Source organism: Manihot esculenta, chromosome 11, assembly GCF_001659605.2.
Source record: "Manihot esculenta cultivar AM560-2 chromosome 11, M.esculenta_v8, whole genome shotgun sequence".
Lineage (NCBI taxonomy): Eukaryota > Viridiplantae > Streptophyta > Magnoliopsida > Malpighiales > Euphorbiaceae > Manihot > Manihot esculenta.
In genome coordinates this window covers 651,789-679,250 of record NC_035171.2, presented here as the reverse complement: position 1 = coordinate 679,250, position 27,462 = coordinate 651,789, and the positions used below count along the sequence as shown (strand labels likewise).

General features: G+C 39.5%; 1 protein-coding gene and 1 pseudogene across 6 annotated transcripts; one reads left to right on the top strand and one right to left on the bottom strand.

Moving 5' to 3' along the window:
- Positions 1–8,431: 8,431 nt before the first annotated feature.
- Positions 8,432–14,201, top strand: LOC110626076 (phosphatidylinositol 4-phosphate 5-kinase 6). Of its 6 annotated transcripts, XM_021771818.2 has the most exons (9): positions 8,433–10,410; positions 10,815–10,982; positions 11,303–11,468; positions 11,735–11,851; positions 11,931–12,124; positions 12,721–12,914; positions 13,005–13,089; positions 13,462–13,566; positions 13,686–14,201. In XM_021771818.2, exons 1-9 carry the CDS (start codon positions 9,266–9,268, stop codon positions 13,756–13,758), a joined length of 2,247 nt encoding a protein of 748 aa, XP_021627510.1. In that variant the 5' UTR covers positions 8,433–9,265; the 3' UTR covers positions 13,759–14,201. The 6 variants fall into 6 exon arrangements, 5 of the variants coding, with proteins under 5 accessions (XP_043817294.1, XP_021627510.1, XP_043817292.1 ...); XR_006352421.1 differs by lacking the exon at positions 13,686–14,201 and having other exon boundaries at positions 13,005–13,189; positions 13,462–13,602; XM_021771817.2 differs by having other exon boundaries at positions 8,440–10,410; positions 13,462–14,201.
- Positions 14,202–14,328: 127 nt separating this feature from the next.
- Positions 14,329–22,035, bottom strand: LOC110626642 (annotated as a pseudogene).
- Between the last annotated feature and the right edge of the window lie 5,427 nt (positions 22,036–27,462).

Genomic DNA, 27,462 nt, shown 5'->3' with positions numbered 1-27,462 from the left:
GATCATAAAAGCCTGCAGTACATCTTGAGTCAAAGGGATTTGAACTTGAGACAGAGGAGATGGGTAGAGCTGCTGAGTGACTATGATTGCAAGATTCAGTATCATCCGGGTAAGGCGAATGTCGTGGCAGACGCCCTAAGCCGGAAGTCACTAGGCAGTTTATCCCACATATCGGCAGAGAGGAGGCCAGTGGTGAAGGAGTTTTACAAGCTCATGGATGAAGGTCTACAGTTAGAGTTGTTTGGTACAGGTGCTTTGATTGCACAGATGAGAGTGACACCCGTGTTTCTGGAGCAGGTGGCTCAGAAACAGCATGAGGATCCAGAGTTAGTGAAGATTGCCAGGACTGTTCAGTCAGGCAAGGATAGCGAGTTCAGATTCGACAGTAAGGGGATCCTCCGCTATGGGAGCAGACTATGTGTACCAGATGACATTGGTCTAAAAGGAGACATTATGAGAGAGGCTCATAATGCAAGATACAGTATTCACCTCGGAGCCACCAAGATGTATCAAGATCTAAAGAAGGTTTATTGGTGGCCAGCTATGAAGAAAGAAGTGGCACAGTTTGTGTCAGCCTGCGAAGTGTGTCAGAGGGTGAAGCTGGAACATCAGAAGCCGGCTGGAATGCTTAACCCGCTATCTATTCCAGAGTGGAAATGGGAGAATATAGCTATGGACTTCGTAGTGGGGTTACCGGCGACGTCCAACAGATTGGACTCCATATGGGTGATTGTGGACAGACTCACCAAATCTGCTCACTTCATCCCTGTCAGGAGCGGCTATTCTGTGGACAAATTAGCGCAGGTGTACATAGATGAGATAGTCAGACTGCATGGGGTTCCTGTTTCTATTGTGTCAGATAGAGGACCCCAGTTCACCTCCAGGTTTTGGCGGAGTCTGCAGGATGCCATGGGCACCAGATTGGATTTTAGCACTGCCTTCCACCCACAGACAGACGGACAGTCAGAGAGGACCATCCAGACCATAGAAGATATGCTTAGAATGTGTGTGCTGGACTTTGGCGGTTCTTGGAGGCAGCATCTACCTTTGGTGGAGTTTGCCTACAATAACAGCCATCATGCTAGTATCGGGATGGCTCCATATGAAGCTTTATATGGAAGGAAGTGCAGGTCACCTGTTTGCTGGGAGGAAGTTGGAGAAAAGGCCTTGGCAGGGCCTGAACTAGTAGAGATCACCAGCAGGGTGGTACCCTTAATCAGAGAAAGAATCAAGACAGCTGCAAGCAGACAGAAGAGTTATGCAGACATCCGCAGAAGGCAGGTAGAGTTTCAGGAGGGGGATCTGGTATTGCTCAAGGTGTCTCCAATGAAAGGAGTGGTTCGGTTCGGGAAGAAGGGTAAGCTGGCTCCGCGGTACATCGGACCCTTTGAAGTCTTGCAAAAGATTGGGAATGTATCGTACAAGCTGGACTTACCTGCTTCTATGGCAAGAATCCACCCGGTTTTCCATGTTTCTATGTTGAGAAAATTCGTGTCAGATCCGGGCAAGGTTCTTAGTGAGCCTGATGTGGAGATCCAAGAGGATCTCACCTATGTTGAGCAGCCAGTACGGATCCTAGACACCCAGATCAGGAAGCTGAGAAACAAGGAAATCCCGATGGTGAAAGTCCTGTGGAACCACCACAATATAGAAGAATGCACTTGGGAGACACGGGAGTCTATGCTCCGGCAATATCCTCATCTCTTTTAAGGTTAGATCTCCTTGTGTTTGTATATATGTTATGATGTATGCTATGCATGTACTAGTTGAGGAACATTCGGGGACGAATGTTCTTAAGGGGGGGAGAATGTAATACCCGGCTAGACTCCGGTATCGGAATTCCTACCGTCCGGTGGAATTTCGGATGTCGGGAACTTCTAGAAGGGTAAAGACATGTTTTATAAAATGTTTTCATGAATTTTAATGTTTTAAAGTATAAAACTAAATGAGTTTTTGCATTAAAATAGCATTAGAGGAAAATCCGGGTTCGGCCGCCGAAAGTCAAGTTCGGCCGCCGAACATGCATGCGTTTTGGAGGCACGTTAGGCCCCCGAAAGCATGAGTTAGGGAAGTTCAGGTTCGGCCGCCGAAAGTCAAGTTCGGCCGCCGAACATTGCATGGATGCGGAGGCACATTCGGCCCCCGAACGTGGCCTGGCCAGCCACCTATAAAAGGGTCCCTTAGCCGAAAATGGGCGAGCTTTTTCTCCCCATTTCGGCCAAGGTGAGCATTCCACCACCCTTCCCCAATCTTGAGTTTTTCCTTCCTTTTTCCATGATCTTTACAAGTTTATAACTTTGGTTTTGAAGATCCTTGAGCTTAGAACGAGTTTTGGAGCTTGAAGACCAAAAGTTGGAACTTCTCCCATCTCCAAGTTTAGATCTCCTCAACCCTCGATCTTCAAGAGGTAAGGGCCGATCTTAAGCTCAATGTATGATTTAAACAAGTTTTATGAAGTTTTTAAAGGGTAGAATGCATGTTAGGGTATATGTTGAACCTATGGGTTTTTGATGACTTTTTTGAACAATGTAGCTTGATTGTGTGTGATTGAAATGTTGTAGATGGGGTATATACATGTTTGAGGCCCCTAGGAACTTGTATGCATGCTTTGGTTGAAAAATATGCATGTTTGGAAGGTTTGGAGGCGAAATGTGCTAAGAGAGCCAAGTTTCTGCCCTTTTGTAGAAACCAGGTTCGGCAGCCGAAGGTACTTTCGGCCGCCGAACATGGCTGGGGAAGCAGGCCTTTCGGCTGCCGAAGTTGCCCCCGAAAAGAGACTTTCGTCTCTGTCTGGCATTTTCGGCCGCCGAAGGTGCCGCCGAACCTACCTGAGTTTCGTCTCTGTCCAGGACTTTCGGCCGCCGAAGGTGCCGCCGAAAGTGCCCTGTTCAGCCATTTCATGCATATCTCTATGTGATATTTTCAGGATGTTTTAGGGGGTTTTTGGGGAATATTTTAGAGTTATGTTCAAGTATGTTTGGTCCCTCATTTGAGTCCACCTGTGTAGGTTCGGACCCGAGGAACCGAGGACCCCAGCAGTGAGTTCAGCTGCTTCGGTATTGTCAGAGTCAGCCAGAGGTGAGTGGAACTAAACTTAATCTTTTAAATTAAATGTTTTATCATGTATCATGCATCATGATTATGCAATAGGATGATTGCATTAGTTTCCACGAATATGCCGCATCGCATAAATTGTTGTTGATGTGGGTGAATGTTGGATGACCCAATTAGTCCAAGACAGGAAGACCAGGACCCCATGCTACGGCCTGGCACAGAGTAAGAAAGACCAGGCCCCAGTCTACAGGCCTGGCACAGAGTAAGGCACGGTTATGGGACTCGAAGACCAGGAGCCCAGAAGAGGCCCTGGAAAATGGTAAGTAATGTATGTATGACAGGAAGACCAGGACCCCATGCTACGGCCTGGCACAGAGTTAACTTGGACTATTTGGTGACAAGTTCACCCAACCCCTATGTGAATTGTTTGTGTTATGATGCATTCCATAGAGCATAGTGTTAATGTGTTTTACTAGCTCTACTCACTGGGCTTTTAGCTCACCCCTCTCCCTTTTCCCCCAGGCTTTCAGGTACAGGATATAGTGCGAGAGTCCGGATAGAGTAAAGAAGTCATGCTTATGTAATAGATAGCAATGGACATGATCAATTTGTAATGTAAAAGTACAGTATAGTTATGTAATGAGTTTTATGGATGTTAGTGTGTGCTTGACCATAGATTGTTGTATCCCTTTTTATACATGATCTTAGAGATTTTGATGATGTTTATGTAAACCAACTCAACAGATGTTATGTTTCCCATTGGGGGCACAGATGAGATCCCACAGAGGGATCAAAATTATGTTTATGTTTATGCACAGGTTGAGTTTGGTTGATATTCATGGAAAGAAAAGTTTTAATTTTTATGCTTATTGTTGATCATGTATGGGATTATACAGGTTTACAGGTCTTATGTCAGGCTTGCTACGGGTCCCGGCGGCCTTAAGTCGACCTGGATCCTAGCGCCGGTAGCGGTCCGATTTTCGGGTCGTTACAGGTTTTTTCGGTTTTTTTTTTATCAAAACCGAACCGAACCGAAATAACCGAAATTTTTGAAATTTAAAACCGAACCAAACCGAAATGTATAAAAAATCGAACCAAATTTTCAAATCGGTTCGGTTCGGTCGGTTTTTTCGGTTCGAACCGAATTCTGCTCACCCCTAGCTGCAACGACTTTTCTAGGTTAACCCTGGTGGACCAGGTTTGCCTTCTTCGACTGACCTTTGTAAAGAACAAGTATGACGTCGAAAAGTGCATGTTTATGTCCAATCTTCGGGACTGTTGGGAAGCTGGTACTCTTTTCTAATTTTCTTTCTTGTTATGTTTTCCACTTGTTGTTTTAGATTCTAACTGAATCAGTATTTACTTTTCAGCTTCTGCAGTGTCAATGGACTCCATCAAGCTCTTGAAGAATTTTTCTCTGTCCCGGGAGAGCATGAAGGTCTCTAACTTGTCTACAGGTTTAGTCCTGGTCTCTTTCTTTTCATCTCGAACCTCCATAACTTCAGGGTTTATTTCCTCTGGTTGGGTGCATCGTTCCTCCACTATGGCTAGGTATACAGCTCTGGCCTCCTCCTGTCTCCCTCGGACGACTCCAACCTTTGCCTCTGTTGGAAACTTCATGGTCAGATACTAAATGCTAGTCACTGCTTTAAAGTTATAGAGCATCGGTCTTTCCAGAATAGTGTTGTAGCTCAAGGGTAACTTCACCACTAAAAATACAGCGTAGTGGGTTCGCGAAAGGGGTAGCTCCCCTAGGGTGAGGGCCACTTTTACTTTCCCTTCCACTACTACCGGGGTTCCCCATATCCTTTTGACCGGGACTTGATCCCTGACCAACTGTTCTTCAGGTGTCTTCATCTACTGGAAGACCCTGTAAGGTAGTAAATTTACTTTGCTGCCGTCATCTACTAGCACCTTTTGAACCCTGAAGTTATGGATGACGGCCTCGATGACCAAAGCATTGTCATGAGGCATCTGCACTTCTTGTGCATCCTCAAGGGAGAAAGAGATGGTTATTGGAGAGTGATTGGTAACTTGCATCACTTCGGCACTACTCTCATCTTCATTTCTGCTTCTCTTCTTCTCTCTCCTACTCATGCAATGCCCAGTTCTTCCTACAATCATATTGATGGTCCCATTGGAGCCATCATTCACTGGTACCCCAATCTGCCTTTTAGGCCTCTCTCCAATCATTTTCTATCGCTGTTTTTGTCCCTCTAGCTTTTTATGAAATTCTAGAGGTCTTAATGAGCCTTTCTATTTCGTTTATTAACTGGTAGTAGCCATTTGTATCATGGCCATGAGTTCGATGGTACTGGCAGTGCTTATTCGAGTCCTTTCTGTTTGCTTATGCCCTTATTAGTTTGGGCCACTGTATGAAATCTTTGTCTTGGATTGCCATGGGCACTTCAGCCCTGGATACATTCAAGGGAGTGATTTCAGCGAGGAGCCGCGATTGATAAGGTTTCTGCTCCTTTCTCTCCCACCGGTGCTTGTTTAGTGCCTTGGGCTCCTGATCCTGTCTCCTCTCCAGCCTATCCTGTCTCTTATCCTTCCTAGCCCTTCCTCTATCTCTATCATCCTTGGTGAACCTACTTGTTGTTAAGGCATCGTCTTGTCTTATATACTTCTCTGCTCTTTTCATAAGCTCTGGCAGGGTGGTAGGTGTCTTTCTGCATAGTGATTCGAAGAACTCGGGGGAGGAGGTTCCCTTCTGCATAGCTTCCGCAACTCTTCCTTCGTCAAGCTTAGGTATTTGTAAAACCTCTGAGTTGAACCTGGCAACGTACTTCCTTAAGGATTCATTCCTCCTCTACCAAATAGTTTCTAAGTAGCTTGTCTTTCTCTCTGCAGGGACCTCAGCAATGAATCTACTGATGAACACGTTGGCTAGGTTAATGAAACTCTTAATACTTCCTGCCTCCATGCTGTTAAATCATGCCCTGGCTGGTTTTGTTATGGTGGTAGGAAAAACCTTGCACATCAAGACACCCGAGTGAGTTTGTAGTTCCAAGAATCTCTTGTAGTTCAAGACGTACTCCCTAGAGTTTCCCGTCCTGTCATAAGCCGCCATTGTTGGTACCATGAACTTCTTGGGAATAGTCTCTTGGTGAACCCGTCTCACAAACGGTGAGGGGGTTGGTAACAAGGGACTACTACTGTCTCATGCCTCCAACTCCGTCAGTAGTTGTTCTTTCAGCCTTTCTAACTTCTTGTCTACATCTACATCCTCCCTATTGGGCCTTTTCTCCAGGCGATAGTTTCTTTATATCTCTTCACTCTTCAACCTTTTCGCTAGTTCAGAGGAATAGCTCTCAATCCCATCATTCTCGATGAGTTCTCTCACTATCCTACTTCTTGTTTTGGCTATCGGCTCGTTCCTCCGACTGACCTCTCCATCCCCGTCATCTGTTCTCATACTATTTTGTTGAGGGGCTTGATAGTTTAATGTGGGTTGAGGTTCATTGACAGTGAACCCTTCAGCGGCGAGTGGTACGCTCAGTGGGGTGCTGACCCCTCTCTGTTGCAGCATTTGGCCTAGCTAGTGAGTGGTGTTCTGTAGCTGGAGAGCCATATTCTGCAGCTCTTAGTCAGATAAGGTAGTTCAGGGCATAACATTAAATTACGTGGGTGGCTGGCTTATTGGGACGGTCGAGCTAAAAAATGAGAACTGTGGTCCTTTTTGAGTCAAACTCAGGTCGTTTGGGGAGTTTTTAGTATGGTTTTTGCCGTGGTTGGCCATGTGGATCTCAATGGGTAAAATGAGAATGAGAATTCCAGTGATGAAGAGATCTCCTTCATTTCCACAGACGGCACCAATTGATGTCCTAAAATGCAGTAAAGGGTAGACTCAAAGTGTATTTTGGTAAGTTTAGTCTGATTTGTCTCTCCATTGCTTTCTTTATTCCTTTTCCCTTTTATTCTCTAATGACGTATAACCGTCGTCTTGCGCCAGTACCTCCTGTCATTGTTACGCTGACCGTACGTATGGATATACTGTGTCATTTTTCATCGCCAGGCGGCCATTTAATTCTATCCGATGCCATGTGGACACGATCCTAAATATTGTGGGATCTGTTGCTCTATGGATCCATTAAGACAATTGGTTTAGATCTCCCACATGTGAGTCGGAGTCCTGTCTGATCCATCCAAGCGAATCCTGAACTTTGTGTTGTAGAACATACTTATGTATTGAGTCTTAATAGAATTAAGATATGATCCTTTTCACACAGACTCAATTATAGCCTAACTAAGTATTCAAGATCCAGTATTCATCATCACTTATAAAAAAAAACTAGGTTAAAAAGTCTCTTAGATATATATATTATGGATAAAATTTTAATAAAGTGATATTAAAACAAAAATAAATAAATATGTAATTGAAATGGTCCATGAATGAAGATTAAAAATAATAATGGGCATGTTGTGTGTGGATATGCTAAGAAAGAAGTGGTGAAGCAATGAGGAGGGGGACAAAGTACAAATGGAGTCAGACAGCAGCCAACTGGAGAGGAGACCGACCCATTAAACCTGGTACACATCACAACATATTTTTTTCATCCCAAGCTGTGCTTCATCTTCGTCATTATTAACACTCTCCGACATTTATGTGTACAACACTTATCAATGTTGGCTGCTCCCTACATATTTCTATGACCCTATCCCTATCCCTATCCCCTATTAAATTTTCTTTCATTTTTCATTTTCTCTCAATCTAATGGTATGCATTTCTGTCCTTTGAAATAGTATGATTTTGTTAAGTGTTTGATGTGTGAATTTGAAATAGTATGGAACTGTAGTTATGTAATTAAATAAAGGGAGTTGAGATAAGTATGCATGCATGGCTGGAGATGGTGAAATGGAGGAGAAGACAAGTGTCACCTTTTGTTTCCAAGTAATGGAAGGGGGGCATGTGGGACCCGTGGATTATAGGATTTGATGAGTTTGAGTTTGAGTTTGTCTGAATGAAAGCAGGCAGTCTCACACCCCATCCGACGCTGACTTCAATACTTAAATGCCACCCATTAAAACCACCACCTAATCCTAATTCTCTCTATTATTTTTCAACACTCCTATTCCCTTCCCATTCATTTATGCCAATTTTCACTTTTTGTTGGGAAGGTGGCAGCTCGGATTGGTTTTCAGATATTGTCACCTATAATTTACTAATAATTAATTAAGAGAAAAAAAAAAAGAAATCCATAAGCAATTAAGTAGAGCTTACTAAGACTTCAAACTAATGAAAAATTAAAGTATTAAGACTAATTTCATTCTTGATAAATTGCCTAGATATATTTATTGTATTTATTTAGTTATACTTTTTTTTAAGAAAAATGAAAAATAATTTCATTTTAAACAAAATTAGCATAATTTCACATTATTTTCAGCACAAAAAAAGAGTCGTAGATTTAAGTATGGGGAGTAAAATATAATGGACAATAATCAAAAGTGAAGAAGTTGAGAAAAGAATATTGTATGTTGGGCTGAAATTGAATTTCCAAAACTAGCTGTGATGAGGAAAATAGAAATTTGATAGAATTGTATTATCTCAATAACTCGATAAGTATGAATCATAAACTAAAAATTAGCGGTGTTTACGTATGGCCTTTACTTGACACTCCTAAAAATGGCAGTCACGTCATCACCACCACCATTTCTCTACTCTCTCTAATTGTTTGGAATGCAAGTAATTTTAGGAACCAAATCCGGAACCACAGCAATTTGTGTTCTTGAATTCAATACAACCAAAGGGAAGAACAACGAGAGAGAAAAATATCAGGAAACAACATAGAAAGAAAGAGAAAACTGAGGGGAGGGAAAAAAAAAACAGGAAAAGAAAAGAAAAGAAAGAAAAAGCCAGTCATTGGTACCAACTCTTTTTCGCTTTCCCCATCAATCTAACAGGACAGCTCTTCAATTTTTCTTTTCGAAATACGAAACACCCATTTCATTTCATTAAACCATCACAGCAGCTGAAGGTACCCAATACAGTCTTGAAAAGCAGACTAAACAAGATAAACAGCACAGATTGATGTTTATGTTTTTGTTGTGTTTGATTCCTTCCAATTTGCCCTTTTTTCTGGGTTTGCTGCAAAAATGTGTCATTTGTCCTGAAAACAACACAATAACAGACTCAGAATGGGAGAGGATAATAGGCAAAAGAGAAAAACTGCAGGAGAGGTAGAAGAGTTGGTCTCTTTGTAGGGAGAGAATGAGCGAAGAGAAGGGCTGGGAAGCGACAGTAAGAAAATCACAAGCAGCTACAAAGAGAAGATCCAACTACATCTTTGGCACCACGATGTCAGCAGCGGTAGCTCATGCAGATGATGATGATCCTTCTTGCAACGAGTCAGTCTACCATGCAGAGAGAGTTTTTCCCTGCGGAGACTTCTACACAGGCCAATGGCATGAAGGCCTCCCTCATGGACATGGCAAATACCTCTGGATAGATGGGTGCATGTATGTTGGTGAATGGTACAAAGGGAAAACAATGGGAAAGGGTAAATTTAGTTGGCCCTGTGGTGCGACCTATGAGGGTGACTTCAAGGGTGGTTATATGGATGGTAAAGGGACTTATACAGGATCTTCAGGTGCTACTTATAGGGGTTCTTGGGTTATGAATTTGAGACAGGGACATGGCACAAAGTGTTATTACACTGGAGATTGCTATGAAGGTGATTGGAGAAGAGGCGTGCAAGATGGGCATGGAAGGTATCAATGGAGGAACGGGAATCATTATATCGGTCAGTGGAAGAATGGTGTAATGAACGGGAATGGAACTATGATTTGGAGAAATGGAAATAGATATGATGGGTTTTGGGAAGATGGGTTGCCGAAAGGAAATGGGACTTTTAGATGGTCAGATGGAAGTTTCTACGTGGGGGTTTGGAGTAAAGATCCTAAAGACCAAAATGGGACTTATTATCCATCTGGGTCTAAGTCAGGGAATTTGGATTGGGATCCACAAGAGGTGTTTTTGAAGGACTTGAGTGATTGCCAGATTTGTGCTTGTGAAAAGGTGTCAATTTTCCCATCACAGAAGACATTGAATTTCCCTGGGACTGAACTTGGGTATGTTAAGCCAATCAAAGGGAATGTTGAGGATGGAAAGCTTAGGCGGATGTCTGTGGATGGGAGATTAAGTAATTACAGCCTAGCTTCAATGGAAAGTAATGATACTTCTGTCGGTGGTGGAGATGGGGAATGGAGAGATGGAGATGAAGGGTTTTGTCATTTTGATGATTTAGATTCAAGGATGCACAGATTGAATTTACGGCCTGTGAAGAGGCAAGGGGAGACAATATCAAAAGGGCATAAAAACTATGAGCTCATGCTCAATCTGCAGTTGGGAATCAGGTATTTGGGTTATTGGTAAATGCTTCTGTGTTTGATCTCTTCCTTTTATTTTTCTGCTTTGGCACCCACTATTCGGTAGAATGCTTATGTAGAGAATTGAAGGTGTCTTAAACTTTTCTCGTTCTGTGTGTTGCAAAGTCTTGATCTTGAAAACCAAAATTTAAAATCTAGTATATGGTTGATCAAATTGTGAAACCAGGATAGATTGTGGTTCTTGCCAATAAATTGTTCTGTTCCAGAGGGTCTGCAAGTTGGATCTTTTCCCCATTGCATGTCCAGATGTTGCATAATGGTTATTCTTATGTTTGCTGTTGTTTGTTATGCCTAAGTGCCGTTTCTCCTACTCATGGTTTGCAGCAATCAACTAATTCCTTCCACTAAATAACTTTCGTCTGGTTGCACAGACATTCAGTGGGACGACCTGCTCCGGCTATATCTCTTGATCTGAAGGCTTCATGTTTTGATCCTAAGGAAAAAGTTTGGACTAAATTTCCTCCAGAAGGATCCAAGTACACTCCACCGCACCAGTCTAGTGACTTCAAATGGAAGGATTACTGCCCTGTTGTTTTCAGGTTACAGCTTGAAAACTGCTTCTATATTCAAGGGCTAGGCCCCTTTTACCAGGAATTATATTATTTCAACTATATTGGTACAGTGCCAATGGAAGCATGTTTCTGAAAAATGATTTGAAATTACTTCTGCATTGCATCAAGTAGAATTTGGTGATAGAATATTCAGTGTTCTACAAAATTTTCATAAAAATCTTATGTTTTCTGTGGGAAACTTTACAACGGTAGTGGATGCACAAACATGCCACATGCATTCCGTAGCATTTTGGTTAACTTTAGTTGATGTAAACGTTGCCTGATTTTCACCATAATCCTATTTTCAGGACTCTCAGGAAATTGTTCAATGTGGATGCAGCTGATTACATGCTATCTATATGTGGGAATGATGCCCTTAGGGAGCTCTCATCCCCAGGCAAAAGTGGAAGCTTCTTTTACTTAACAAATGATGACCGCTACATGATAAAGACCATGAAGAAGGCAGAAGTAAAAGTTAGTATTCTCGTTGTTGTATACATTCAACTTCTGCTTCATTTTGAATTGCTTGTCAAAAATCTTTTTAGTTACTTAAGGGGAATATAGAATGTCCCTCAGAAATTGTACTAATCCAAAAATTATAAGCAAATCTAGTTTATCTCTAATTCACAGACTTGTTCTGCTTAATTGCGAAATTTGAGAACAAGTGTCTTCTACTTCTTCATCTTCACATACACTTTTGAGTTTAAATTACAAGCACCAATTGGCTGATGTTATTGCAGGTGCTCTTAAGGATGCTGCCAGCTTACTACACTCATGTTCGCTCATTTGAGCACACTCTAGTAACCAAATTTTATGGTCTTCATTGTGTGAAATTAGCTGGTCCGAACCAGAAGAAGGTAATACAATAGGCATAAAGCCACGATTTTTTTGTGTAGGAAATTCTTCATGGTCATGAATTTTATTCATTTGGATTAGGTGCGATTTGTCATAATGGGGAATCTGTTCTGTTCTGAGTATACCATTCATAGACGTTTTGACTTGAAAGGTTCTTCCCATGGTCGCACAACTGCTAAACCTGAATCAGAAATTGATCCAACAACAACCCTCAAAGATCTTGATCTCAATTACATATTTCGATTGCATAAGGTTTGGTTCCAAGAGTTTTGCAGGTGAACACCTTGTCTCTTCTCCTTTTTGCATTCCCTTCCACTGTTATACTTTGCGTTGATGTTTGTCTTTGTATGAATGCTGGTTGTCAGGATGAAGACTTTCATTGCCTCTCTGCAATATATTTAATATATCAATATCTTTGTTAAGGATAAGAATGTATGGGAGTGTAAGAAAATCTTACTTTGCTGTTATGGGGTAATTAATGCACTTGCATTTGACTAGCTGCAAATTTAACTTCCGTATGAGAATGTCAAAATGTTAGAACTGCAAAACAATTAGCTAGAAAAATGGAGCATTGTGAGAGATGCAAGCATCAAAATCTGCTTTGCCTTCAATTTATTCTAGAAAAATATTTTGAGATCTTTCTATTTTCATGGGAAACACAGATTTGTAACCTTCTGTCCATCGTTGATAAATCTAATCATAACAAGAGTCATCTTTTGTCAAGTCTACTGAACTTCAACTCATTTTGATTTCTTATTACATTGATATGGATGCACACTGCATTCATGCATTTGTTTAGAATATTAAGAAATTAAATGTTAGAACTTAGCTATCCTTATTGTCTTTATAACATTAAGGTGCTCTTATGCAGACAAGTGGACAGAGATTGTGACTTCCTTGAACAAGAGAGAATTATGGATTACAGTCTTTTGGTTGGTATTCACTTTCGAGAAGCTTCGTATAAGGATTCCATGACACCAACTCGTAGTTCTGGAGTTAGGACTCCTACTGGCCTTCGCACTCCAACTGGACTTCTTACACCCTCTGGCCCAAGAACTCCTACTGGTTATTTCTAGTCACCTAATTAGATCCTCTTTTCTATTTTCAGAGCTAGCCCAGCTGAACTGATGAAATGGTTCTCTTTTCTTTCACCAGGAAATGGAAACCCAGATAATGAATTTGGAGCACTCCCACGCCTTTCTAGAGCAGAGATGGATAAGATTATTCTTGACCCTGCTCGGTAAACTAAAACTGCAGAACCAAACTTCTTTTTTTTTAACCCTTCTGTGATTAATACAGAATTGGTTGCTTAGTAATCCAACTTTATCATGCGTGAATCTGTAAGTTGTGGACTAGTTAAAATTCAGAAGACATGAGAAATAGTTCTAGGTTGCTCAAAAGATCTCATATACCAATTCACTGTTGCATAAATCAACAATCTGTTGATCTTTGTTTGCATGTCCAGTAGTGCTTCCATGGGTGATTGGCAATCTTGCTGGCTTATTGTGATGCTGACTTAGCTATTCCTTATTTTCAAACTCTGTTCCCATGCCTATGAATTACTTCTATTAATACTTCTCTTTTAATCATTCTCTATAAATGAACTATGCAGGTTGTCCTCCATAAAGCTGGGCATCGGCATGCCAGCACGGGCAGAAAAGACTACCAGAAAAAGTAATTGTGAAGTCGGTCTGATGGGAGAAGCAGCTGGAAACTTGTATGAAATCATTCTATTTTTTGGTATAATAGACATACTACAAGATTACGATATTAGCAAAAAGCTCGAGCATGCATACAAATCAATGCATTATGACCCAACTTCAATCTCTGCTGTAGATCCAAAGCAATATTCAAAACGTTTTCGAGATTTCATTTTGAGAGTTTTTGTAGAAGACACTTGACGATATAGATTGACCTGAATATTCAAACTTGCAACCTGTGACCATTTGTGCATAGCCACTTTGTTTCGAGGATGACAATTCTTTCAGTCAAAAACCATTGGGGAGGATTTGCAGCTGCAAGGATCATGCTTTTCTAGTTCAGCAAATGGCAGTTTTCCCCTCATCATCTCTGTTAGTTCACAGTTACAAACGTATGATGTCTCCTAGGAAAGGTATAGATTAATGTTGTAACCAGAATTACTTGAGCTTGATTAATTTGTAAATCAGTTAGCCAGGTGGAGGATCCATGTCAAAATTTGATTCTTTTTGTGCCAATATACATTCCTTTTTCTCCCACTTTGTGGGAGAGTCTTGGGTTTCGGCATCAATTATGTACAAGAGGAATTGTAAAGGAACTAACTTTTGGCGACTTTCTTAATCTTGAAAGAAATTCTTTGTTGATGAAGCTGCATCATTATCCAATTTTCTTTTCATACAAAGCTCCTCTCAGGCGATGATATTGGCGTATGATTGTTAGATTTCATGTTTGTGTTTTTCCCATGTCAATTTGTTGAAAAAAAATTGTTCAAAATTGAGGCCTTGCTGTTGATTCCTAAACCAACACTGTCAGTATCTTAATTTTACTGGCAAGACAACATTGTAAGAATTTTAAAGTTTCCTTCTTTGCAAATGCAAGAAAACTCAACTTTGCGATTCTCTAGCTAACCATCAATCTCTAGTTGCCATCAACATCGCTGAGGTACAGGTCCGCCTTGGGCCACTCAGTATGAATATATGATGATGTTGAGGTGGACTGCGTGTGAGACAAAAGGTCTGCTGTTGGGTTACATGCAGGGTAGAGCCTCTTTACATTGCAAGGTTCCAAGCAAACACGTTTAGCCCAGACATGGCATGTGAAGAAAGAACCATTTCCAAATAGTAAGGAAACATTTGCGAGCATCAGCGCATATCCTGGTCTTGATTTCTGTCGTTGACTAAAGAGAAGAAAGCATTTGAGTAATTGATTCTTAATCAACCATGTCCTTTGCTTACTTCATGTGCGATGGTGGCGTCCACTTCTAAGAAGAAGACTTGTTCTTAAATGATTTGTGGTACCAGCAGACATATCAAATGGTATTGACCTGGATTTTTTTATGGGGTTGCATAGCTTTTGTTTCCTTCTCAAGTAAAATCCATATAAATTTATTCCAAGAAATGATCAAAATAATTTCCAATATGTTTTTCTAATCCTGAGCTTCCATATGGAATGGTGGTTAACCAGTTTTTTTTTTTGGTTTTGAATAACATTTTATATATTGAAAAAAATCATTTATTCAATAACCTTAGTACTAGAGTCATCTCTAGAATTAAGAGGTCACTAATTCAAATTCCAATTAGACCCAATAATACTTTGAAAAAGCTTTTAGATGTTTTTAAAATTTTTATAACTGAAATTTACAAGTGGGTAATTGCTATTCTGAATTGAGTTAAAAAGAAAAAGCAAGCTCATCACAAAATGCACTATCAAATTCTTTTCTAATGTTACCCAAGAATGATAGTGACATTGCAACAATGACCCTGGCTTACTAAGAACCATCTGTGGCTGAGCTTATGCACTGATTTGCAACGGAATTGGTCATTTTTACAGTGTTGCTTCTGAATTTTCCTCTCTCTCTATCATTTTGATCAACCATTAACCTAGAATAGCCTTTTAAAAAAATCATTGGGCAGAAATAGGATATACATTCAAGGAGTCTGTGGCTGCTGTCTCTATTTCTTCCAATGGAGGGCATCTTTGAAAGGCAAGCAATTAAATTTTTCTCATCAATCTCCTGATCATAGAGAAAGCCCTTAAAAACATGGCCGCTTATCTTCACCATACCTTGGTATGCAACCTCTGCTTCGCTACCATTAATGGCGGTTGCTCTAATGCACCTGAAAACTGCTGGCGCTCGAACTTGGCTTGGCAAGGACTGCTTGAAGCTTGCATCTGTAACCCACAAAAAAAACAGCCGAATTTAAGTGTCTTAATTCCATTCTCCTCCAAATCCCTTCAAACAGAGACACGTCAAAGGAAACAGAGCCAGTATTCCATTAAAAGCTCAACAAAAACAACATGTTTCCATTTGAATCTATAGGGAAATGATTAGAAAGAGAAGTAAGAACAAGAAGGACTCAATCTTGAAGTATGATTAAGATCATAATCAGAGAGAGAGAGTACCCTGGTGATTAAAGCCATTTTCAAAACTGAAACAAGCAGCGGCATTGTTATTAGAAGTGCTTATAGAAGATTTATGATAGTGAGAATTCTATGTATTTGTATTTCTGTATAGAATACATTTATATAGTATATACCAGTGGTTGAGTTTGATACAGATTATATGAATAACAAATATTATCTCAACCAACTATAAACCTTATCATAACTCTAAATCTTATCATAACTCTAACCTTATCATGACTCTAAACCTTATTACAACTCTAACCCTTATCACTAACTAAATACAAGATAAATATACAGCTATAACTCGAGTTACAAATAGATAAAACTGTTATAGTTAGTCTTTATCTTTAATACGCCCCCGCAAGATTGAGGCGCCATCGGAGACTCCAATCTTGGTTCTAAAGTAACAAAACTGAGTTCTTCCCAAAGCCTTTGTAAGCACATCAGCAACTTGATCTTTTGAACTTATGTGAAGAACCCTTAACTGTCCAGCATTAATTTTCTCGCGAACAAAATGGTAATCCAGTGCAAGATGCTTCATCCTAGTATGATAGATTGGATTGGCGCAGAAGTAAGTCGCACCAAGATTATCACAATGAAGGACTGGTGGTTGTGATATTGGTACTCCCAAATCTTGTAATAAACTTTGAACCCAAAATACCTCTGCTGCAGCATTGGTTAAGGCTTTGTACTCAGCCTCTGTAGAAGATCGGGAGACAGTCTTTTGGCGACTAGATTTCCAGGATATAATATTAGAACCAAGATATAGAACATAAGCTGTTGTAGACCGCCCATTATCAAGGACACCACCCCAATCAGAATCAGAGAAGGCAGACAGAGTATGAGTGGAATTTCTATTGAGAAATAAGCCATAATGTATGGTTCCTTTAAGATATCGCAAAACACGTTTCAGTGCTTGAAGATGAGTTTGTGTCGGTGCATGCATAAATTGTGACAGTCGATTCACTGCAAAAGAAACATCAGGACGCGTAATTGCCAAATATTGAAGAGATCCAATAATTTGGCGATATACGGTGGAATCAGTCGAACTAGAACCATCATTTAAGATGAGCTTGTCTCCTGTAGACATAGGAGTATTCACCTCTTTAGCTCCAGCCATATCAAATCGGTCTAACAAATCAGCAATATGTCGATGTTGCGAAAGAAATAATCCTGCAGCTGTAGAAATCACTTCAACCCCCAAAAAATGATTTAATATTCCCAAATCTTTGACAGAGAACTGAGCAGATAGCTTCTGTACGCAGGTATGCAGAAAATGATTGTTATTACCTGTAAGTACAATATCGTCAACATATACTAGAAAATATGCAATAATCCCATTTGAGAAAAAAATAAACAAGGACGCATCAGCATTTGATTTGCGAAAACCAAGTTTGAGCAAAAAAGAAGTAAGTTCAAGATACCAAGCTCGTGGAGCCTGTTTCAAACCATAAAGAGACTTCTTCAGTTTGCAAACATAATCAGGAAACTCAGGTTGCACATATCCTGGAGGTTGCTGCATGTAGACATCTTCATAAAGTGTGCCATGTAAAAAGGCATTATTTACATCCAATTGCCTTAACTGCCATCCTTTAGAAATTGCAAGAGTAAGAACTACCCGAATTGTAACCGGTTTTGTAACCGGACTAAATGTCTCAAAATAATCACGCCCAGGTTCCTGAAGAAATCCTTTGGCAACCAAACGTGCCTTGTACTTATCAATAGTACCATCCGGTTTACGCTTAATCCGAAACACCCATTTGCAACTAATAAGATGATGTTTGTCTCTCGGAACCAGCTCCCAAGTTTTATTTTTCAAAAGAGCATTGTACTCTGAATCCATCGCCTGCCGCCAAAGTGAACTGGCCAGAGCTTGTTTCACTGTTCTTGGCTCGAGTGTATCCGGTAAAGGATATTTAGTTGTAAGATTAACAAAAGAAGAATTAAAATACTTTGAGTTAGGCTTCCTTTGTCGCTGCTGCCGTTGTACAGGAGCTGGAACTGAATCTTGTGAAACAATCGGTAGTGGCAAATCTAAATCAGTAGTAGAAGATTCAGTCATCAAAGGGTCAACTTGTTGAGTCTCAGTACTAATTAATGGCATGGTAGATTGATCAGATTCTGCTGATAATGCTGTAATAGATTCGGAACCAGTACTTGAAACCAACAAATCAGAATCACTTGGAATAGAAATTGCCAATGGAACCGAAGCAACTGCAGTTGGTGCAACAGGTGATGGATTTGGTTGTTGTGCCGAACCTGTACAAGAAGCATCTCGAAAATAATCTGTAAATTGATGAGAACTAGTGCAAGTTTCAGATGGAAAAATATGCTCAACAAATTGAACATGACGAGACAAATACAAACGATTAGCCTTTGGATCGTAACATTTGTATGCAGATTGAGTTGGAGAATATCCAAGAAAAATACAAGGCAATGAACGACACTGAAGTTTAGAATTATTATATGGCCTTAGCCATGGAAAACAAAGGCAACCAAAAGATTTCAATCTCTTAAAACTATGAGGCATACCAAACAATCTAGAGAAAGGTGTTTGAAACGAAATAGCGGACGAAGGCAACCGATTGAGCAAATAAACAGCAGCCTGAAAAGCATGAGACCAATAATTAGAAGGTAAAGACGAAAATTGTAACATAGCAAGACCTGTTTCAACTATTGAGCGATGACGACGTTCAGCAGTACCATTATGCTCTGGCGTATGTGGAGGTGTTGTATAATGTGAAATACCACAAGACAAAAAATGATTCTTAAGCTTTTGATACTCCCCACCATTATCAGTGAACACAGAAACAATTCTAGTGTGAAAATAATTTTCAACCAATTTCTGAAAGTGGATAAACAAATCATGAGTATCAGATTTCTGCTTCATGGGATATAGCCAAACATACTTAGAATAGTGATCAATAAATGTAACGTAATATGCATAGCCATCAATAGATTTTTGTGAACATCAGAATAAACAAGTTGCAAAGGCTTATTACTAACAAGAGAATTCTCAAAAAACGGTAATTTATGACTCTTGCTCATAGAGCAGGAAGTACAATGAAAACTAGAAACATATTTAGACATAGACTGAAGACCAATATTTCGAAGTACTAACAAAAGGACTTTATTGTTGGGATGACCAAGCTTGTGATGCCATTCAGAAAGCAAAGACAGACACCGAGTAGTAACATTCAGCTGAGAACGTTGAGAATTAACTCTGGAAAAACTTGCACAGTAGATATCATCAATGTTCTCTCCCCGTAGTAGAGACGCCCCCGTGTACAGATCCTTCACAATAAAATAAGATGGAAAAAATTCCACAGAAACATGATTAGTGCGACACAACTTAGCAATTGAGACCAAATTCTTGCGCAGATTAGGCACGCATAACACATTAGGCAATGATAAATTCTTAGAGTAAGTAGGAATTTGCACAAAACCAGTATGTGATACAGCAAGCGTTTTACCATCACCAAGTTGTACTTCCTCAGGACCTCCATAGTCAGAATAGCTTTGCAAAGAAGCTGGATTCGACACAACATGATGAGAAGCTCCGCTATCAAACAACCATTATTGTGGAGAAGAAGCAGCCATAGAAGAAGTAACATTAACTGCAGGTATCGGTGCTGAAGAATGCGAGGTATCAGTCTTCAAAGACATATTATTCTCCTTAAGAAAGCGAGCCAATTTGCGACATTCAGCAGTAGTATGCCCAGTATATTCACAAAATTGACATACCACATCAGGTCGATAAGAACCTCGACCTCGACCACCAGAGTAAGAACCACGACCACCACGTCGATTTCCAGAATAATTGGAGTTTTGTGGAGATCAATTATAATTGCCATTCTGATTGTGTGAACGCCCTCCAGAACGTTGAGTGTAATTGACAGTAGCAATCACTTGTGACGTAGCTGAAACAGTTGTGGAATCTTTTTCTTGTAGGGATCGTTCATGATCAGTAAGTTTTTCAAAGAGATCAGAAAAGGTTATTGGGGTTTCACGAACTTTTAACGCAGCAACTATGGGACTGTAATAATCTCCCAATCGCGTGATAATATAAACAATTAAGTCATCATCACTCACCGGATTCTGGGTAAGAGCAAGCTCATCTGCAATAGCCCTCATCTCATTGAGAAAAATAGCAATCGGTTTGGTTCCCTTAGAGTTCTGTGCTAATTTAGTTTTTAAGGACAGAATTCTAGAACGAGAAACATTAGCAAAACTCTGGTGAAGCCGATCCCATGCTTCTTTGGCAGTATTGGCTGAAGAAATCAAGGGTTGAATAGTATCGGAACAACTTCCTAAAAGAGCACTGATCAAAATTTGATCTTGTCGAAACCATAAGGCGAAAGTTGGGTTGGCTGTTTTGTCTTTTTCAGAAAGAAATTGTGATGGTGCAACCCGTGAACCATCAATAAAATCAAGTAAATCAAGACCAATTAAGGTTGATTGGATCTGTTTTCTCCAAACAGGAAAATTCTCCGGAGTAAGTTTAATTGGAAAATGCGTTGGAGCATTTAATTGAATGACGGTATTGGATGACGAAGCCATTAATTAAAAGAAAATTGGATCAGAAAACTCGTGAGAGCAGATTGCGGCTCTGATACCATATAGAAGATTTATGATATTGAGAATTCTATGTATTTGTATTTCTGTATAGAATACATTTATATAGTATATACCAGTGGTTGAGTTTGATACAGATTATATGAATAACAAATATTATCTCAACCAACTATAAACCTTATCATAACTCTAAATCTTATCACAACTCTAACCTTATCATGACTCTAAACCTTATCACAATTCTAACCCTTATCACTAACTAAATACAAGATAAGTATACAGCTATAACTCAAGTTACAAATAGATAAAACTGTTATAGTTAGTCTTTATCTTTAATAGTGCTAAAACTGTAAGACGTAGTGGTCACATTCTCTCTAGGCCTTTTATTACAACCACCACCAGAAGAAGAAGCGGAAGAGCCACCCTCAATTCCCTGCCGCCTCGCCACGGGAACCCACGTGCTCTTAATGTGAGTGGCACAATCAAAAACCCTCTACTCTTGCAACAAGTCCTGCACCTTCGATACTCGCACTCCTTTTTGGCTCTATTTCCACAATCTCTGCAAACTTGAGGAGTACTATTAGTATTTTCATTATCCTCACCAACGTACAATGCATCTCTTTTAGCAAAGCTTGATTCTTGCTGATCATAACCATTAAGAGCGCTCCTAAAAGTTTATTAAAATGATAATAATTCTACAAATTAGGTCCTTAATTTTTTTTACAAATTAATTACTCCATCCCTATTTTAAGATACATATATTTTATAAAATAAATTAGTTAATCATTTTATCAAAAAATTGTTAGTATGGAAATGAATTAATAAATTTTTAAAAAATTGATAATAATTCTTTATAAAAAATAAAAATAAATTAAATAATTTCTCGCCTTAAAAGTGTCAACCTACTGAATTTTTAGTAATGAAAATACTTAAATGTCACTGCAAAGATAAAAGCAACTTCATTGATAGTGATTTGAGAGTAAATATTAAGCCTGTAGGGCCCAAATACATAATTGAAACCCAAAGCTATGGAAGTCTAGGGCAATTGGGATCACAAAGGAGCAACAAAGTCTTTTATCACAGTCCAAGCCCATCGCTTGAATTGGACCTTTCCACAAAAATCATGCAAGATACTACTAGGAAATAATTAAGAATAGAGGACTCGCTCTCAAATCATAGTCGTATTAGAGTCCATCTAGTGGGAGCATAGAAAAGCTCTTCCACGTGCGAGGGAAATTTCAATATATATATCGTCATCCTCGTCTGTAGGGCAGTTAATCCTTAAGCCGCACTGAAATCGCCGAATTGAAGAGCTCTGTTAACATCCTCTCTTACGGCTAGATGTTTTCCTTGGTTGAGTCTTTAATGGTTTCAAGCTTCTAGTTCAACTATAGATGTGTTTCAGTGGTTTTGGTTGCTTTGCGTTATTTCACTTAGCTTCGTTTGTCTTTCCAGCAACCTTGAAATCTCCTCCTTCGGGTTCCGACTCTTGTGGTGGTGGCTCCATTTCTCACGAAGCACATGAGTCTAGGGTTTCAGATAAGATGGGTTTTGAACTTTCTTGGACTTTTTATTTTTAGACTAGATGTTTGTTTCTTCTTTAGGCCTATCTTGTATATTGGGCTTGAAGTCTTTTTCTCTTTAATGATATTTTACCTTCGATAAAAATAAAAAAAAAAAAAGAAAATTAATGGACCTACGAGGTTTTTTTTTTCTTTTTTTTGGAATGTGCTCTCAAAAAAAGCATATAAATTTTTAGGAAGCTCAAAAGTATACTTAGCCAGTATCGTCAGTTAAAAACGACTATGATTAGGTTATTAGTCACCTAATTAAACTATGCATATTAGAGCTGCTATTGATTTTTCTTTCAGTAGAGATTTCTTTAGAATTGTGTTAGGTTGAGCTTGTATCCTCGGACCTAAATCTTTCCAAATTCATTGTGAGATTTAGAAGCTATCATTCAAGATGCTCAATCTCTTCTTTCGGTCTATGATATTGAGATGTCTTATATTTCTGGAGTTGCTAGTAGCTGTAGTTCTCTTTACTTGAATGATGTCTATCTTTCAAGGAAAAAAAAAAAAGAAACATATATAAAAGTTGAATTCAGATGTTTTTAAATAAGTTTTACTAGCAAGATTTAAAAACTAAACATCTCAATAATATATTCAATATCCCAATAAATTCTATAATTTATTTAAATAATTTAAATTTAAAAAAAATAATATCAATTTTAATTTTAAAATTTTGAATTGAACTCCAATAACTGTTGGGAATAAACATATTGAAGAACATAAAAAGAAAAGTTTTGTTAAATTGAGTAAATTGTTATATAATAACTGTACTATTTATAGTATTAAAATCAAATTAAAATTTCTAACTTAATAAAATAATTTGAAAATTAAAATTTAAAAAAAATTAACTAAATATAATCAAGATATTATAAAAAACAAATCAAATCCATTTGAATTAATTCAGGAAAAGACAATACTTTCAAATGGGAACAAATGCTGTCAGATTCAATAAAACATTGTCTCTCCACTGAAGATTTCCTAATTTTAAAAAATATATATATAAATTAGTCAGTTAATGTCACAGATTATTCAATTAGCTTGTGCATATGCATTTGTTAATTAATAATTAGGTATCTTCTCCATATATATTTCGCAGAAGATGCATTTATATGTGAATGATAAAGCTAACAAATATATTAAAAAAAAATTCTGATCAAACGTGAACCCAATTAATAAATGTGTGGATGCCATTATTAAATAGTTATATAATTATTAAACATAATTTATAAATTGTATTTTTAAATTAAATAATGTTATAAATTATTAATTACTAATTATTATAATAAATAGTAATTAAAAATTTTAATTTTATAGGAATGGATGATGACTGGACTCTAGACACTCTGGCCTGACTGAACCTATGCTGGAAAGGTCAGCCTTTAACTATACTGAGACCCGATACATAGGTCTGCTTCACATGCATGCCCAAACTTCACTTTGACGAGTCTAACCATGTTTATTTCTTTGGTCCCGTGAGACAACAAATCCTGTGACACTCAGGATCATGTTCACATTGCGCCAGATGGAATTAAATAGCCGCTTGATGATGAAAAAAGATAGTATGTTCGTATGTACGACCAGCGTGACTGTGACAGGAGGGTACAAATGCAGGACGGTTGTTACACGTCACTAAAGGATACAAGAGAAAATAAATAAAGGAAGCAAGAGAGACAAATCAGACTAAACCTATCAAAATACACCTTAAACCTACTCTTTATTGATCTTAGAGCATCAATTGGCGCTGTCTATGGGAACGAAGGAGATCTTTTCATCACTGGAGTTCTCATCCTCATTTCACTCACTGAGATCCACATGGCCAACCACAACGAAAACCATACTGAAAATACCCCAAACGACCTGAGTTCAACTCAGGAAGGACCAAAGTTATCATTCTCTAGTCCAACTGCCCCATTAAACCAACCCTTTATATTGTTCAGCCCTTCACCGAGCTTGGCTGGAACCGTGCCTCGAACTACCTTATTTGACCAAGAGCTGCAAAGTATGGCTCTCCAATTATAGAATACTACCTAATGGCTAGGCCAGATGCTGTAATAGAGAGGGCTTAGCACCCCATTGAGTCTACCACCTGCTGCCGAGGGGTTCAACGTTAATGAACTCCAACCCATATTAAACTATCAAACTCCTCAGCAGAATAGTAGGAGAACAGATGACGGGAATGGAGAGGCCAGTCAGAGAAACGAGCCAATAGATAAAACAAAAGGTAGGATAGTAAAAGAGCTCATTGAGAATGATGGAGTTGAGAGCTATTCTTCCGAGCCAACGGAAAGGTCAGAGAGTGAAGAGTTAGAAAGAAACTACTGCCTAGAGAAGAGGCCCAGGAGGGAGGACATAGAGGTAGATCAGAAGTTAGAAAGGCTAAAAGAACAACTAGTAACAGAGTTGGGAACACGAGACAATAATAGTCCCTTGTTACCAACCTTATCACCATTTGTGAGACGAGTTCAGCAAAAAACTATCCCCAAGAAGTACATGATGCCAACAACGGCAGCTTACGATGGAACGGAAAACCCCAGGGAGCATGTGTTGAACTATAAGACATTCATGGAACTGTAGACCCACTCAGATATCTTGATGTATAAGGTTTTTCCTATCACCTTAACAGGACCAGCCGAGCGTGGTTTAACAGTTTGGAGGCAGGAAATATTAAGAGCTTTATCGACCTGGCCAGCGTGTTCATCAGCAGATTCATCATCAGAGTCCCTGCAGAGAGAAAGGCAAGCTACTTAGAGACCGTTCGGCAAAGGAATGAATCCTTAAGAGAGTACGTGGCCAGGTTTAATTCTGAGGCTTTGCAAATACCTGAGCTTGATGAAGGAAGAGCTATAGAAGCTATGCAGAAATGCACTACCTCCCCGGAGTTCTTCGAGTCATTATGCAGAAAGCCCCCTACCACCTTGATGGAGTTGATGAAAGGAATAGAGAAGTATATATGGCAGGACAATGCTTTAACTACAAGTAGGTTTGCTAAGGATAATAGAGATAAAGGAAGAGCTGGGGAGGACAAGAGATAAGACAGGCTGGAGAGAAGGTAGGATCGGGGACCAAAGGTATTGAACAAACATCGATGGGAGAGAAAGGAGCAAAGACCTTATCAACACCGGCTCCCTGCCGAGATCACTCCCTTGAATATGTCTAGAGCCAAAGTGCTCGTGGCAGTCCAGAATAAAGATTTCATACAATGGCCCAAGCCCGTGAAAGCAGAAGCAAACAGAAGAGACCCGAACAAATATTGCTAATACCACAAGACTTATGGCCATGACACAAACAACTGTTACCAGTTGATAAATGAGATAGAAAGACTCATCAAAAGAGGCTACCCCAAAACTTCGTGAAGAAGCCAGAGGGCTAGAGGCAGCAACAAAATATGACTGGGGAAAGGCCCAAGAGACAGATCGGAGCACCAGTAAATGATGACTCCAGTGGAACCATCAACATGATTGTAGGAGGAACTGGGGGCCGCATGAGTAGGAAGGGGAAGAAGAGAAGCAAAAACAAAGACAAAAGTGTTGCCGAAGTGATGCAAGTCATCGAGCACTCTCCAGTAACCATCTCTTTTTCCCCGGAGGATGTGTAGGGAGTGTAGATGCCTCATGACGATGTCTTGGTCGTTAAGGTCGTCATCCATAACTTCAGAGTCCAAAAAGTGTTAATAGACGACGACAACAAAATGAATCTACTACCTTATAGGGTCTTCCAACAAATGAAGATACCTGAAGAACAACTGGTCAGGGATCAATCCTAGTCAAAGGGATAGGGGAAACCCCAGTAGCAATGGAAGGAAAAGTAAAGGTAGCCCTTACCCTAGGGGAACCGCCCCTGTCATGGACTCACTATGCAATATTTCTGGTGGTGAAGTTACCCCTAAGCTACAATGCCATTCTGAAAAGGCTGATGCTCTATGACTTTGAAGCAGTGACCAGCATTCGGTATCTGACCATAAAGTTTCCAACAGACAAGGGTCGGAATCATCCGGGGAAGACAGGAGGAGGCCAGAGCTGTATGCTTGGCCACAGTAGAGGAATAATGCGCCCAACAAGAAGAAATAAATCCTGAAATTATAGAGGTCTGAGATGAAAAGAAGGAGGGCGGGACTGAGCCTGTAGATAAGCTGGAGACTTTCTCACTAACCAAAGAAGAAAGCAATAAGGTCTTCAGCATCAATTTGATCTTGGAAGAAAGCTAGAAGGAAGCTGCAATGGCCTTAATCCGGGGGCATACCTCAAGCTTTGCCTGGATGCCCTTAGATATGCCAGGAATTGATCTTGAGGTGATGACCCATAAGTTGAAAATCCTCCCTGGAGCCAAGCTAGTGAAGTAGAAAAAGAGAGTTTTCGGGAAGGAGAAACATCAGTCTACGAGGGAAGAGATGAAGAAATTAGAGGAGACCGGGTTTATTAGGGAAGTAATGTACCCACAGTGGTTAGCTAACTCTGTGTTAAAGAAAAAAGCCAATGGAAAGTGTAAAATGTGTATAGAGTTTACTGATTTAAACCAGACTTGTCCAAAAGATTGTTATCCCCTCCCAAATATTAATAAAATGGTCGACTCTACGGCCGACTTTGACTACTTATCATCTTTAGATGCTATGTTAGGGTATCATCAAATCCCTATGGACAGGTCAGATGAAGAGAAGATCTCTTTCATAACTGAAGACGAGATGTATTGCTTCAAGGCTATGCCTTTCAGGTTGAAAAATGTCGCATTTTCAAAGATCAAATATAGAGAAATATAGAGGTGTACATCGATGACATGGTAGTTAAAAGCTAGAATTTCCAGCAATGCCTGATTGACTTAGAAGAGGTCTTCTGGGTACTGTAGTGATATAGAATGAGGTTGAATCCAGTGAAATGAACTTTTTTCATTAGATGAGAGAAATTTTTGGGCTACATGATCAGTGGGAAAGGTATAGAGTTGAACCTAGAAAAGGTAGAAGTAATTTTGAGTATGCCTAAGCTGATTTGTGTAAGGGGTGTACAGAGACTCACAGGAGGAGTAGTAGCTCTTAACATATTCATATCCAAGTCAGCAGAGAGATGTCTACCCTTCTTTAAGAAGCTACAGAAAGTCCTAAACTTTGAATGGTCGGAGGATTGTTGAGAGGTCTTCAAAATCTTTAAGGAATATCTCAGCTCTCCACATGTGCTTAGCAGTCCCTTGCTAAGAGAAGAGTTGTTGATCTACTTGGCTGCATCCGAACAGGCAGTAAGTGCCGTACTAGTGAGAGAAGAGATAGGGATCCAAAAGGCCATCTTCTATGTCAGTAAGGTACTTAAAGATATTGAGGCCAGGTATATGAATATTGAAAAACTAGCATTTGCTCTGTTATTGGCAGTGAAAAAATT

Bases quoted from the DNA above. Each gene is read 5' to 3' on its own strand.
- LOC110626076 (XM_021771817.2), top strand. From the start codon at position 9,266: ATGAGCGAAGAGAAGGGCTGGGAAGCGACAGTAAGAAAATCACAAGCA. The intron at 10,983-11,302 runs GTTACAGCTTGA...TCCTATTTTCAG, and splicing joins TACTGCCCTGTTGTTTTCAG to GACTCTCAGGAAATTGTTCA. The intron at 13,090-13,461 runs GTAAACTAAAAC...TGAACTATGCAG, and splicing joins ATTATTCTTGACCCTGCTCG to GTTGTCCTCCATAAAGCTGG.